This window comes from Bos taurus, chromosome 8 (genome assembly GCF_002263795.3).
Source record: "Bos taurus isolate L1 Dominette 01449 registration number 42190680 breed Hereford chromosome 8, ARS-UCD2.0, whole genome shotgun sequence".
In the NCBI taxonomy this organism is placed as follows: Eukaryota; Metazoa; Chordata; class Mammalia; order Artiodactyla; family Bovidae; genus Bos; species Bos taurus.
The window spans coordinates 10,636,636-10,651,915 of record NC_037335.1 but is presented as its reverse complement, the minus strand read 5'-3'; the positions used below and the strand labels follow the sequence as shown (position 1 = coordinate 10,651,915).

Here is a 15,280-nt window from a genome sequence, read left to right as displayed (position 1 = left end):
ATGGACTGTAGCCCTCCAGGCTGCTCTGTCCATGGGATTCTCCAGGCAAGCATACCGCCATTCCCTTTTGTACAGGATCTTCCCAACCCAGGGATCAAGCCTGCTTTGGCAGGCAGGTTCTTTACCATTGAGCCATCAGGGAAGCCTGAAAATGGAACTACAAATATGAAAAAGGAAAAAATTAGAATATACCACATGGTGTTCTGGAATAGGGGATACTGGTGTCAATTTGTGGTTTTCAACCTGTCCGGTAGATATAGAAATAATTGTAACAAATGATAACAAATACAGTGTGTGTGTGTGGACATGTCCTTTTCACAGTCTATTTAACAGGCATGGTTTTTGCAATTCTGGGCTGCTTGTTGGTGAGGTGGCTGTTTGAAATGGCCTCTAAACATCATACTGAAGTGTCGTATAGTGTTCCTGTATGCAAGAAGGCTGTAACTGTGCCTTATGGAGAAAATACCTATGTCAGATTAGCTTCATTCAGACATGAGCTATTTGAGGCATGCTGCTAAGTCGCTTCAGTTGTGTCCAACTCTGTGCGACCCCATGGACTGCAGCCCACCAGGCTTCTCCGTCCATGGGATTCTCCAGGCAAGAACACTGGAGTGGGTTGCCATTTCCTTCTCCACTTTGAGGCATGAGTTCAATGTTAATGAAGCATCTCTCCATCTATTGAGAAAAAGAGCACAAGACCGTACATAGAAACACAAATTTTTAAAAAGTCACGTTTGATCAGCTGATGGGAATGCTGGGACCAGAGGCTCACAGGAAGTTGGGATGGAGTCTAGGATTAGACAGTAGTAAAGTGCCGCTGTCAGTCTCTGGATTTTGGTGGTTGTATTATGGTTACGTAAAAGAAGATCCTTGCTGTAGGAGATACTTAAGAGTATTCTGGGGGGCCATTGGGACATCTTGTTCCCAATTTACTTTCAAATACTTGAGGAATATAGTTATTGGTACCGCACTTGGGAATTTTTCTGTGACTTTGAGATGCAGTAAGTAGTGTTAACAACAGCAAAAGAAAAGTTTCCTTTGCATTTAACTGACTGGGGCCACCAGAGAAAAACGAGTACACTACTTCTCAGCAGTCAAGCGAGGCAACAGGTATCACAGAATAGACATTTCCCAGCCATGGTCACCAGTTTGCTTTTTTTTTTTTTTAGCCAAGAATAACAAGGCATAGCATGGGAAATCAGATGAAGAGTTTGCATCCTTCCCACTGTATTTATCTTTAAATTCCTTAGTGCTGTAACCAGTGAGTCTCAAGCAATGAAGACATTGCTATAACATTAAAAGCTTAATTTTATAGGTTTTATGAAATATCACTGAGGGACATTATCATGGCTTACCATCAACTGAAAAAATAACGGCTTTGAGAAAACAGGAGCAGCAAATATAATCTCTCCAGTAAAACTATAAAGGGGTCATGACAGAAAGAATTAAGAGTATGTATTTTAGACAAGCAAAAGGGCATAGGAGGAGAAAGTCTTGATATTATGCATGACTAACATGAAGCTGATTAAAGAAACACCCATGTTCCCCGTTCTCCTGTCTCGACCCCATTACAGCTCTCTGGAGACTCGAACAGTAGAAGAGGCCCCTACCCGCTTCCCGCCCCCAGCTCTGACCCTAGGGGCCAGACTGTCTTTCTCTATCAGTACATCGCTTACAGGGTTTATGTGGAACACGTAGTACTCGGGGGTGTAGGATTAAGCTTTTGAAGTGACACTCTTATTACCTTACCAATGTGTGAGTGAATTAAAACCTGATAGACTACTGTGAAACAAGAAGTAAAGTCTCTTTAAAAATGCCACCTTGGTAATGTCCTCAGTGAATCTCTGGGCAGTTTCTATTTGAAGACAGTGATGATTCAGTTGCCAGCAGTGAAGACCTTTGGTAGAGAGTCATCTCGAGTTTAGCTGTGTGGTCAGATTTTCATGCTTTGGGACTGATAATTTACTTAACTTTTTAATTTATTTTTGATTTGGAGGAAGGTTGCTTTATACTGTTGTGTCGGTTTCTGGCGTACAACACCACGAATCAGCCATAGCTATACATGTATCGCCTCTCTCCCCCACAGAGAGCCAGGCTGGGCTGGCTCCCTGTCTTATATAGCAACTTCCCTCCTAATTCTGAAGTTGATTATTTTCTAGTATTTTTAATATAAAGATAAAATCTTTGTCATTTTATTTTTACATTTTTGTGTGTTTAATATAGCTATGATGTTGTTTTTCACGTTTCCATTAGAATTCTGGTTTTTTGTGTAGCTCACTGTGGACTTCCCTGTAGCTCAAACAGTAAAGAATCTGCCTGCAATGCAGGAGACCAGGGTTCGATCCCTGGACCTGGAAGATCCTCTGGAGAAGGGAACAGCAACAGTTTCCAGTATTCTTCCCTGGAGAATCCGTTGGTGGGCTACAGTCTGTGGGGTTGCAAAGAGTTGGACACGACTAACACACATAAACTGTGGAATTCATTCAAGTTTACAATATCTTGCTACTTGTTTTTTAACGATTTTATTGACGTATTTTCTTGGTATGTGCTGCATAATATGATTCAAGTTTGCTTTATATTGACTTGCTTTTTGTTATCAATAGTCACTGACATTCTTGACCAGGCTTTGTGGTACTGGGGTGTGGGGTGTAATGTGGCATCACTGGTCATTGATCCAGTACATTCCTTTTTGATCATGTGATTTTTATGCTTCTTCCCAACAAAGTTCATAGAATAGTACTAATTATCAGAACTTATATTTTCTTCTCAATTTTCAGCCATGTATTTAATTTTTCTTGCAATATAACTATATTTACATCAACAGAATGATATTTCATTTATAAAGGTACTGTAAAAATCACTTTCAATATATGTGGTATGAACAGGCTTACATTATTTTTCTAAAACTTTCTTTGTATAATTGGGATGCAGTACATTTTGTTATCGTTGTTCAGTTGCCAAGTCAAATCCAACTCTTTGCGACCCCATGGAATGCAGTGTGCCAGGCTTTCCAGTCCTTCACTATCTCCCAGAGTTTACTCAAACTCATGTCCATTGAGTCCATGATGCTATCTAACCATCTCATCCTCTGCCACCCTCTTCTTTTGCCGTCAGTCTTTCTTAGCATCAGGGTCTTTTCCAGATATGCCACCCTTCGCATCAGGTGGCCAAAGTATTGCAGCTTCAGCATCAGTCCTTCCAATGAATGTTGGGGTTGATTTCCTTTAGGATTGACTAGTTTGATCTCCTTGCTGTCCAAGGGACTTTCAAGAGTCTTCTCCAGCACCCCAGTTCAAAGGCATCAATTGATTGGCACTCAGCCTTCTTTATGATCCAACTCTGACATCCATACATGACTCATGGGAAACCCATAGCTTTGACTATACAGACTTTTGTCAGCAAAGTGATGTCTCTGCTTTTTAATACTCTGTCTAGGTTTGTCATCCTTTTCCTTCCAGGGAGCAGGCCCTTAAATTTCATGCCTGCAGTCACCGTCCACAGTGATTTTGGAGCCCAAGAAAAGAAAATCTGTCATTGCTTCTGCTTTTTCCCCATCTGTTTGCCATGAAGTAATGGAACCAGATGCCATGATCTTAGTTTTTTGAATGTTGAGTTTTAAGCCAGCTTTTTCATTCTTCTTTTCACCCTCATCAAGAGGCTCTTTAGTTTCTCTTGACTTTCTGCCATTAGAGTGGTATCATCTGCATATCTGAGGTTACCCCCAGAGTAAATCTTCATAGGAAGAGGCAGGTTTCATATTCTTGCTATCACTCCTAGTATTTTATGCTTCTCTTTATACTATGATCATCACCATTTCAGTGTCTTGTGTGATAGTACAATGAGTTCTCTCAATTTAACAGACAGTGGGTCTGTGCGGTACATTTTATACACTGGCAAATAATGCTTTTTGAATTCTATTTCTTGCCAATGACTTAAAAAATCTTCATAGTTATCATTTTAATGGCAGCCTGGTAATCTAGCATTTGAATTTGTCTCATTCAGCAAACTGTTCCCTAATGTTAGACATTTAGGTTGCTTCCTGGTTTCTTCATCTCTCTTTTTTTATTATTATTATCTTGGCCTCTACTCCATCTAAAATTCATGTGCATAGAACTTTTTACTTCTGTTGAAGTAACCTGTTAGAGTAGTAGAACCCAGGAGAAGGATTACTCGTAACAAAGGATCTAAGCGTTGTTGTTACTATTCCTTTTAACATACTTTCTGGAACAAGGAACGTATAAATGAGTGTTATCTTTTTTGCTATGTATATTGATATGGTTTTCCAAAGGAATTATATCATATTAGAGTAAATATGTGGTTTCTGGTTTTATCACAACCTCTACAGAATTAAATGGTTGTATTTTTTATTTTATTTACCTAGGATTTTAATTTGCATTTCCCGAGCTATTGGTGAGGATTAACATGTCTCCCATGAAGCTGATTATTATCTGTGTCTTCTTACATCAGTTGTCTGTTTATATATAATTTGCCAATCATGAAATTTGGATCATAAAGAAGATAGATGGTACTTTTTATTGAGATAGCTCAAAAAGAAAACTTGATAAATTTTAACTTTCAAAGGTCTTGGAATGGTCTTCTCTTTCCTGGGCGGATATGAAGACTAGGAAACCAACAAACTTGTGTTCGTGTTCACATAGTACAGTTCAGTTCAGTTGCTCAGTCATGTCCGACTCTTTGCGACCCCATGAACAGCAGCACCCCAGGCCTCCCTGTCCATCACCAACTGCGGGAGTCTACCCAAACTCATGTCCATTGAGTCGGTGATGCCATCCAGCCATCTCATCCTCTGTCGTCCCCTTCTCCTCCTGCCTTCAATCTTTCCCAGCATCAGGGTCTTTTCAGATGAGTCAGCTCTTCACATAGGTTGGCCAAAGTATTGGAGTTTCAGCTTCAACATCAGTCCTTCCAATGGACACCCAGGACTGATATTCCTTTAGGGTGGACTGGCTGGATCTCCTTGCAGTCCAAGGGACTCTCAAGAGTCTTCTCCAACACCACAGTTCAAACGCATCAATTCTTCGGTGCACAGCTTTCTTTATAGTCCAACTCTCACATCCATACATGACTACTGGAAAAACCATAGCCTTGACTAGATGGACCTTTGTTGACAAAGTAATGTCTCTGCTTTTGAATATGCTATCTAGGTTGGTCATAACTTTCCTTCCAAGGAGTAAGCGTCTTTTAATTTCATGGCTGCAGTCACCATCTGCAGTGATTTTGGAGCCCCCCAAAAAATAAAAGTCTGACACTGTTTGCAGTGTTTCCCCATCTGTTTGCCATGAAGGGGTGGGACTGGATGCCATGATCTTAGTTTTCTGAATGTTGAGTTTTAAGCCAACTTTTTCACTCTCCTCTTTCACTTTCATCAAGAGGCTCTTTAGTTCTTCTTCACTTTCTGCCATAAGGGTGGTGTCATCTGCATATCTGAGTTTATTGATATTAACACTTAACAATTTGGTAGCTATGTTTTGGTAAAACAGCTTCATATCTCTGCATGAAAATGTTATACTCCATTTACTGCTATTTTTAAAGTTATGTTCAGATACAGCTAGAATACAATATGTCTGAAATGGAACCCACTCCAGTGTTCCTGCCTGGAGAATCCCAGAGATGGGGAAGCCTGGTGGGCTGCCGTCTGTGGGGTCGCACAGAGTCGGACACGACTGAAGTGACTTAGCAGCAGTAGCAGACTTCCAGAAAGAAATTTGTATCAAGGTCTCAGTGGTCAAATTTTGAAAGAGAAGCGCTAAGGGAAGTGTTATGGGTAACTCAAGCGTTACATGCAAATGTGTACAAGAGAAGGCTGAGTGTTTAGATGGTGTTAACAAAGGTTCGTCAAGTCAAGGCTATGGTTTTTCCAGTGGTCATGTATGGATGTGAGAGTTGGACTGTGAAGAAAGCTGAGCACCAAATAATTGATGCTTTTGAACTGTGGTGTTGGAGAAGACTCTTAAGAGTCCCTTGGACTGCAAGGAGATCCAGCCAGTCCATTTTAAAGGAGATCAGCCCCGGGTGTTCTTTGGAAGGAATGATGCTAAAGCTGAAACTCCAGTACTTTGGCCACCTCATGCGAAGAATTGACTCAATGGAAAAGACTCTGATGCTGGGAGGGATGGGGGCAGGAGGAGAAGGGGACGACAGAGGATGAGGTGGCTGGATGGCATCACTGACTCGATGGACGTGAGTTTGAGTGAACTCCGGGAGATGGTGATGGACAGGGAGGCCTGGCGTGCTGCGATTCATGGAGTTGCAAAGAGTCGGACACGACTGAACGACTGAACTGAACTGAACTGAAGTGGCTGAGAAACCTTCTGATTTGGGAAAAGAATCACAGGGTTTTCACTCTGCAGTGTTTCTTCTAGCTTTGGTTTTAAACTCTTAAAATAGTTGTGAAAATGTAGAAAACCGGTATGGTCCAGAAGTACAGCTGAGCACTTCACTCTGCTCACCTGGAAGCTGTTGGTTATATGTTGCTGTAAAGAAACCACTAGCAGAGGAAAAAGCCTCCTCCCAGGGTGTTTAATCCAGGGGATTTTAATAATTCTAGTTTATTTTTGTTTTAAATCATAGCAAAGGAAAATTGTGTGTCTTTGTGTTCTGTGCCTTTAGAAAATCTGGCTTATTCCTATGTAGGTTCACCTCGTGTCAGCTTCTGCTAATTACAGACAATTTGCTTAGTGTTGACTCGTGAATCTAAACTCATACATGGAGAAAATGTTTCTAGGAATGATTTTCTGGACAGGTATCAGAAGAAACGAACAAAGGAAGGAAAGTGGGAAGGAAGATATTTCAAGTAAAAACAATGTTTTACACTTGTCTTTTAAAAAAAAAATTACAATTTCCTCACGCCACCTACCCCTCCTTTTTCTTTCTTAACTATTTTACACTTTAAATTTTATGACGGTTGAGTCAGTAACATCTAACTGGGTGTTTTTATGAAGTAGCACCCCAATGAATCATTCTGTACTGCAGCACGGAAGAGTGGAGGCAATGATTAAATGTAAAATTCTCTCCAGACACATGATGGAGCCACATTAAACTGCTGCTGCCCACAGGCTATTTGACAGCTGTCTGCCTTGATGTGACTTTTAAATCACTGTGAAGCATTAGAATAGAATACCAATTTGCAACCAAAAGATGTTTCTGAGGTATGAGGAACTTCAGACCAAAAAAAGCTCTAGACATCACTTTGAAAGACTTTTGATGAGCAAATTGCAAATATTAGTACCTCTAAGCTTGACAGGTTACCTGTTGAAATAGAAAAGTGAATATTCCTGAATGGAGTATCTCTTCAAGCCAAGAAAGTGAAACTAGACTGATATTGAAAAACCTAAAAATAAATGAAACTTGCACCTAGATGAATGTAGCAAAGTCCGAGGGTCTATAATCTTACCTGGGCTTTGAACTCCTGGGAGTCTGGAATAGTGTCTGTTTATATATTCCAGGTTGCTTTATCTACTGTGTTGCACATAGAAGATGCTCAGTGTATACAGAACTCTCTTTCTCTCTTCATGTTCAGTGAAAATAAATTATCTCTGAAAGTGGAGATGGCCACATTTCTATTCCGTAATGAGGAAAAACTCCCGTCTGGTACACTCCAGGCATTTCACTGCCAAAGACCATTAACACCATGTGGCATGTTGTAGGGACGGACATGAATGTAAGGACATTTATGAACTGTCAGAATCCTTGTAAAGTCTTTTGTTACCAGGTTAGCACTGACTTGTGCTTTGGGGTAGCTAGTCCCAGCTTCAAGGCATATGCAACCTTGTAGTCTCAAGGGTCTTTAACTTGGCTTAATGCTCTGTTCTCATTATCTTGAAATCATGAATGATTTTTTAAGAAGAGACGCTCTGTTCTCATTTTGCACTGGGCCCCATAAATGATTAGCCAGCCCTGCTGGTAATTCTGTGTTCCCTTCTATCAGATCAGATCAGATCAGATCAGATCAGTCGCTCAGTCGTGTCCGACTCTTTGCAACCCCATGAATCACAGCACGCCAGGCTTCCCTGTCCATCACCAACTCCCGGAGTTCACTCAGACTCACGTCCATCGAGTCAGTGATGCCATCCAGCCATCTCATCTTCTGTTGTCCCCTTCTCCTCTTGCCCCCAATCCCTCCCAACATCAGAGTCTTTTCCAATGAGTCAACTCTTCGCATGAGGTGGCCAAAGTACTGGAGTTTCAGCTTTAGCATCATTTCTTCCAAAGAAATCCCAGGGCCGATCTCCTTCAGAATGGACTGGTTGGATCTCCTTGCAGTCCAAGGGACTTTCAAGAGGCTTCTCCAACACCACAGTTTGAAAGCATCAATTCTTTGGCTCTCAGCCTTCTTTATGGTCCAACTCTCACATCCATACATGACTACTGGAAAAACCATAGCTTTGACTATATAGACCTTTGTCGGCATAAGTGATGTCTCTGTTTTTTAATATGCTGTCTAGGTTTGTCATACTTTTCCTTCCAAGGAGCAAGTGTCTTTTAATTTTATGGCTGCAGTCACCATCTGCAGTGATGTTGGAGCCCAGTAAAAGAAACTCTGTCACTGTTTCTTTTTCCCCGTCTATTTGCCATGAAGTGATAGGACTGGATGCCATGATCTTAGTTTTCTCAATGTTGAGCTTTAAGCCAGTTTTTTCACTCTTCTCTTTCACCTTCATCAAGAGGCTCGTTAGTTCCTGTTTGCCTTCTGCCATTAGGGTCTTGTCACATGCATTTTTGAGGTTATTGATATTTCTCCTGGCAGTCTTGATTCCAGCTTGTGATTCATCCAGCCTGGCATTTTGCATGTTGTACTCTGCCTAGAAGTTAAATAAGCAGGGTGACAGTATACAGCCTTCACATACTCCTTTCCCAGTTTGGAACCACTCTGTTGTTCCATGTCCTGTTTTAACTGTTGCTTCTTGACTTTCGTACAGGATTTTCAGGAGGCAGGTAAGGTGGTCTGGTATTCCCATCTCTTTCAGAATTTTCTACAGTTTGTTGTGATCCACACAGTCAAAGGCTTTGGCATAGTCAATAAAGCAGAAGTAGATGTTTTCCTGGAACTCTCTTGCTTTTTTGATGATCCAACAGATGTTGGCAATTTGATCTGTGGTTCCTCTGCCTTTTCTAAACCCAGCTTGTACATCTGGAAGTTCTCTCTTCATGTGCTGTTGAAGCCTGGCTTGGAGAATTTGAGCATTACTTTGCTAGCATGTGAGATGAGTGCAATTGTGCAGTAGTTTGAACACTCTTTGGCATTGCCTTTCTTTAGGATTGGAATGAAAACCGATGTTTTCTGGTCCTGTGGCCACTGCTGAGTTTTCCAAAGTTGCTGGCATATTGAGTGCAGCACTTTCACAGCATCACCTTTTAGGATTTGAAATAGCTCAGCTGGAATTCCATCACCTTCACTATATTTGTTCAAAGTGATGCTTCCTAAGGCCCAGTTGACTTCACACTCCAGGATGTCTGGTTCTAGGTGAGTGATCTAGCCACACCATTGTGGCTATCTGGGTCATTAAGATTTTTTTCATATAGTTCTCCTGTGTATTCTTTTCACCTCTTCTTAATATCTTCTGCTTCTATTAGGTCCATACTGTTTCTGTCCTTATTGTGCCCATCTTTGCATGAAATGTTGCCTTGATAGCTCCAATTTTCTTGAAGTCTTTCTCTAGCCTTTCCCATTCTGTTGTTTTCCTCTATTTCTTTGTATTATTTCCTTAAGAAGGCTTTCTTATCTCTGCTAGCTATTCTCTGGAACTCTGCATTCAGTTGGATATGTATCTTTCTGTTTCTTGCTTGCCTTTTACTTCTCTTCTCAGCTATTTGTAAGGCCTCCTCATACAACCACTTTGCCTTCTTGCGTTTCTTTTTCTTTGGGGTGGTTTTGGTCACTGCCTCTGTGCAGTGTTACGAACCTCTGTCCAGAGTTCTTCAGGCGCCCTGCCTATCAGATCTAATTGCTTGAATATATTTGTCACCTCCACTGTAAAATCATAAGGTGTTTGATTTAGGTCTGACCTGAATGGCTTAGTGGTTTTCCCTACTTTCTTCAATTTAAACCTGAAGTTTGCAATAAGGAGCTCATGATCTGAGCCAAAGTCAGCTCCAGGTCTTGTTTTTGTTGACTGTATAGAGTTTCTCCATCTTCATCTGCAAAGAGTATTGTCAGTCTAGTTTTGGTATTGACCATCTGGTTATGTACATGTGTAAAGTCATCTCTAAAGGCAATGATACCTCAGTAATAATGAGCACAGTGAGTGCCCAGATCTTGGTTTTAAATACCATGCTCCACTGAAAGGAAGCAGGACTGCTTGGGTAAATGGCTAGTTCTAGGGTTGGTAAATGTAAGATAAACCTGGAACATTTTGTTGCAGAAAGTAAGGAAATACTCAAAGAATGTTGCAGATATGTCAGAAGGACCCAGAAGCCAGCCTAAGTGCATGCCTACTGGCCACATCTAATTTAAGCAACAAAATAATGTTGATATCAGACTACTACAACTGGTTGAATAAAATAGGAATCTATGAGTTTGTAAATTAGAGAAGGGAATATTCTTCCTTGAAATATAAGCTCAACTAACGCAGAAGAGATGGTAGAAATAATCACCAGTGATGACTGTTGCAGGGCAGGTGGTGTAGAAGGAGTCATCAGCAGATGCTAGACTGGTGGTCAGAGGGTCAGTGAGGAACAGGATATTGGCATGATATTTGTACTTGTGTCAGCTCTCATACTGTAACAGGTATTCTTTAACAATCTACTTAACACGTTATTCACGTTTTTGTGCTTTTTGTTGATTTTACTGTTTAAAATGTCCCAGACTTCCCTGGTGGCTCAGATGGTAAAGCATCTGCCTACAATGCGCAAGACCTGGGTTCAATCCTTGGGTCGGGAAGATCTCCTGGAGAAGGAAATGGCAATCCACTTCAGTATTCTTGCTTGGAAAATCCCATGGACGGAGGAGCCTGGTAGGGTAGAGTCCATGGGGTCGCAAAGAGTCAGACACGACTGTGCGACTTCACTTTCTTTCTTTCATGCATAGTGTTCCTAAGCACAAGAAGATTGTCTTGTCTTACAAAGAAAATAAATGTGTTAGATAAGCTTCATTACAGCATGAATCATAGTGCTGTTGGCCATATACAGTGTTAATGAATGAATTCTGTGTTAAAGTGTCTTTGAACAGAAACACAGAACAAAGTGATGTGTTGATCAGTGGAAGAAAATGAACTGAAAGCTGATAGGAACCTAACCCTCCGTTTTGCTTAGGAGCAGTGCTTCCATATTTGCTCATTCAGTGTTCATGGCACATTATCAGACTTCACTGCAATGAATAACAAGAGTCAAATGTATCTCATGTAATGGGTACTAACTGGTTGCCGTTGATATTATCAGATTAATTTCATATCACGTATAACAGTGTTTTACTTTGCTGTGAAACTACATATATTTGTGAGTAATTTAATAGAATGTTGTTCAGTCGCTAAGTCGTGTCCAACTCTTTGCCACCTCATGGACTGCAGCACGCCAGGTTTCCCTATCCTTCACTATCTCCTGGAGTTGGCACAAACTCATGTCCATTGAGTCGGTGATGCTACCCAACCACCTCATCCTCTGCCTCGCTCTTCTTTGCTTGCCTTCAGTCTTTCCCAGAATCAGGGTCTTTTCCAATAAGTCAGTTCTTCACATCAGGTGGCCAAAGTATTGGAGTTTCAGCTTCAGCCTCAGTCCTTCCAATGAATATTCAGGACTAATTTAGTTTAGGATTGACTGGTTCAGGGTTAAAAGAGGCATTTGGGAGATTTTAACTTTGGTTTATATAATATGAAATAGTAAAAAAACTTAAAACAGTTTTTTATACATTCCTTCCTAAAATAAACTGCTTTTTCCTCTGTCACCTAAAAGAATACCCTAATTATCTGTGTAACCAAATAGAATCATAAATTCTATTATGCTTATTGGGGGTACGAGCACAAAAAAAGAAAAAAAACCTGCTTTTTGCTTCACTCGCCTTCTTTCAGTTTCATATGATTACTAATTTAGGATGGACCTGGGGGCTTCCCAGGTGGTCCAGTTGCTAGGACTCTGCGCTTCCAATGCAGGGGTCCCGGGTTCTGCCTCTGGTCAGGGAATTAGATCCCACATGCCACAGCTCAAGATCCCTCATGCTGCAACTAAGACCCAGTGCAGCCAAATAGATGTGTAAACAAAAATAAATGTTTAAGATATATCTGGTTTTCAGTTCAGTCACTCAGTCATATTTGACTCTTTGCAACCCCATGGCCTGCAGCACACCAGGCCTCCCTGTCCATCACCAACTCCCAGAGTGTACTCAAACTCAGGTCCAATTGAGTCGGTGATGCCATCCAACCATCTCATCCTCTGTCGTCTCCTTCTACTCCTGCCTTCAGTCTTTCCAAGCATCAGGGTCGTTTCAAATGAGTCAGCTCTTCACATCAGGTGGCCAAAGTATTGGAGTTTCATCTTCAGCTTCAGTCCTTCCAATGAATATTCAGGACTGATTTCCTTTAGGATGGACTGGTTGGAAGGAATTACAGTTCCAAAGGAAGAAAGTTTATTTTACTAAAAAGTATAAGTAAACCATAGACACTAACTAACCACTCTAAAGTATATATTTTTATGTCACTTTGAATGCCCTGGTATGTCATTCTCTTAAAGAATTTTGGTTTATCATTTCTTTATAGTAGCTTCCAGAGTCTATTTATTATGTATAGTTTTTAATGCTAATTGATTAGCTTTTGATACTTTTGAATGAGTGGGGAATATCGTATTAGAATCAAATGGTGAATTAGCTAATTGTATTTTCTTAACATTTGGAGGGATAAGTGAGAAGAGAAGGAAAAGACTCAAGTTGATTCGAAAGCAAAAATGAGAAAACAAGATAATTGGTGTATCCTTCAAGTCTTCTAATCCACCAAATATTAGACAAAACAAATTGGGGACTTGTCCTAAGCATATTCTTACTTCAGATTTTTTTTTTTTTTTAGCTATTTTGTGTTAAGATACTGGTTTTCTCTAGAAGGGAGGTTGAGGGCTACTAAAATGAAGCTCATAATTTCAACTTTTGATCAAAGTTTCCTTGGTGCCTGGCGCTTAACACTGTATTAATGCCAGGAAATAAATTTTATCTACTTCATCTTTAAGCAAGTTCTTATTCCCTTCTAATGAAGTTGTTGTGCTCAGTCATGCAGTCGTGTCCAACTCTGCAACCCCATGGACCATAGCACTCAGGTTCCTATGTCCAGAGAATTTTCCAGGCAAGAATACTGGAGTGGGTTGCCATTTCCTCCTCCAGGGGATCTTCCTGACCCAGGGATTGAACCGGAGTCTCCTGAGTCTCTTGCATTGGCAGGCGGGTTCTTTACCGCTAGCACCACCAGGGAAGAGTCACTTCTAATTTAGATTTTTAGGAAACGTTGCAGTGGGTGGTGGGGATATATTCTTTGAGACCAGTTGTCATCTCGGCCAGGCTTTTAAGCTTCCTGGTTACTTGTCATTCAGCAGCTCTACAGGAAAGTGTCTATAAGTTATAAATCAGTGTGTTAATAATTTTTATTTCTTCTCTTTTAAACAAATTGGATTTTATAAAAACAACAACAAGAATTGTGTTTCCTGTTTAGTACAGGTGTCTCTTCAGCCAAAAATCATTATAATGGTTACTGGATATTTGTTTTGTATTTAGTAATCTTCTAAAGTGATTTCATCAGGTATTTCTTAAGAAAACCTTACGTGATTGGTGAAAATCATAATTTCATAGATGGAAAAACTGGGAGGTAGAAAAGCTGTGAATCTGCTTTCCAGTTAGAATATTCAGCCTCTGTTTTCTTGGTCTGTTTTGTAGGGGTTTTTTGAGGGGGGAAGGGTGGTTCTCCTTTTGTAAAAAATATCCCTGCCTTCCTGTTTTAGAGAGTGACTTATATTTTGCAATAACTGATGTTTTTCTCCTGCAGAGATATTCCAATGCCGTTAGTCAGCTCAGGAGTGGAGCACGGAAACTTGAGAGAGCTGGCATTTGCAAGAATGAAAGACCTTGGAATACAGGTAAGAGCCTGACCGTAACTGCAGAGATCAAAGTACTCTCAGACATGCGATCACCTGATAAACTTACAGGTTGGGTCAAAGAGCTTTCATGCATTGAAGCCCCTCTTTCTGTACAGCATGCTGAAGCTGAAGTAGTGGTTCCACCATCTGCATCCCTCCCTGCAGCCCTCTGCTTTCTCCTAAAAGAGTATGGGTTTGTCAATTTAATGGTTGTTTTCTCTTGCCTACTGAAATTGTCAACTATGTGTTCAGCTCCTTTTTTAGAAAACCTCTTTTCTTTTGAAATACTGGGTGTTTGATTCTTGACCAGTGGTTATAGATAAATACGACCTTTGAAGAAACAAAGATGACATGCTGAAATAATTACCGATGTTATTGTCCAGATACACCATTCTCCCTTGCCCCACCTTGCCCCTGTGTCTTTTCGTTTGCTTTTTTATTTCAGAAATATTTACTAAGCACCTCCTTTCTGCTTTTCCTGGAAATACAAAGAGCCCAGGAATCTGCAGATGATTTTGAAATCGCCATATGGTTTAAAACTCAGTGCCCTAGGAGCTATTTCTCAGAGCTGCTAAGAGGAAAGGCCAGGGGGTGCCTAGGCCCGAGCCTGCATCCTGGCCTCTGCTTTGAGCTTCTGATTCACTTGGTCTGGTACGGAGCTGAGGGAGGTTCTCACACGCAGTGCAGACATGGACCACTCTTTGAAAGGCACTGTTTTAAGGACTACGTATCATGTTTGTGGACATACCTGAAACATTTTGTTCTCTTAGTTGATTTGTTATGAAGAAGTTTTTCTTTTCTTTTTTTCAGAAAACGGTCTAGAGTTGTGAACATTATTGGCTTATTCTACCAAAATAATAATAACTTAAGTTCTAGAAAAACACAACTTTACGTACAGTAATTGTTATATAGTTGCTCCGTCCAGAGAAGGCAATGGCACCCCACTGCAGTACTCTTGCCTGGAAAATCCCATGGACGGAGGAGCCTGGTAGGCTGCAGTCCATGGGGTCGCTAAGAGTCAGACACGACTGAGCGACTTCACTTTCACTTTTCACTTTCATGCATTGGAGAAAGAAATGGCAACCCTCTCCAGTGTTCTTGCCTGGAGAATCCCAGGGATGGGGGAGCCTGGTGGGCTGCCGTCTATGGGGTCGCACAGAGTCGGACACGACTGAAGCGACTTAGCAGCAGCAGCAGTCGCTCAGTCATGTCCAAC

The 15,280-nt window shown here is 40.9% G+C and overlaps 1 protein-coding gene across 2 annotated transcripts in view; it reads left to right on the top strand.

The window, feature by feature from the left end:
* ELP3 (elongator acetyltransferase complex subunit 3) overlaps nucleotides 1–15,280 on the top strand; it is a 142,636-nt gene that overhangs the window by 82,766 nt on the left and 44,590 nt on the right. For both annotated transcript variants that reach the window (XM_059889293.1, NM_001130762.1), the window contains 1 exon segment: nucleotides 13,974–14,064. In XM_059889293.1, coding sequence (XP_059745276.1) covers nucleotides 13,974–14,064 — 91 coding nt within the window.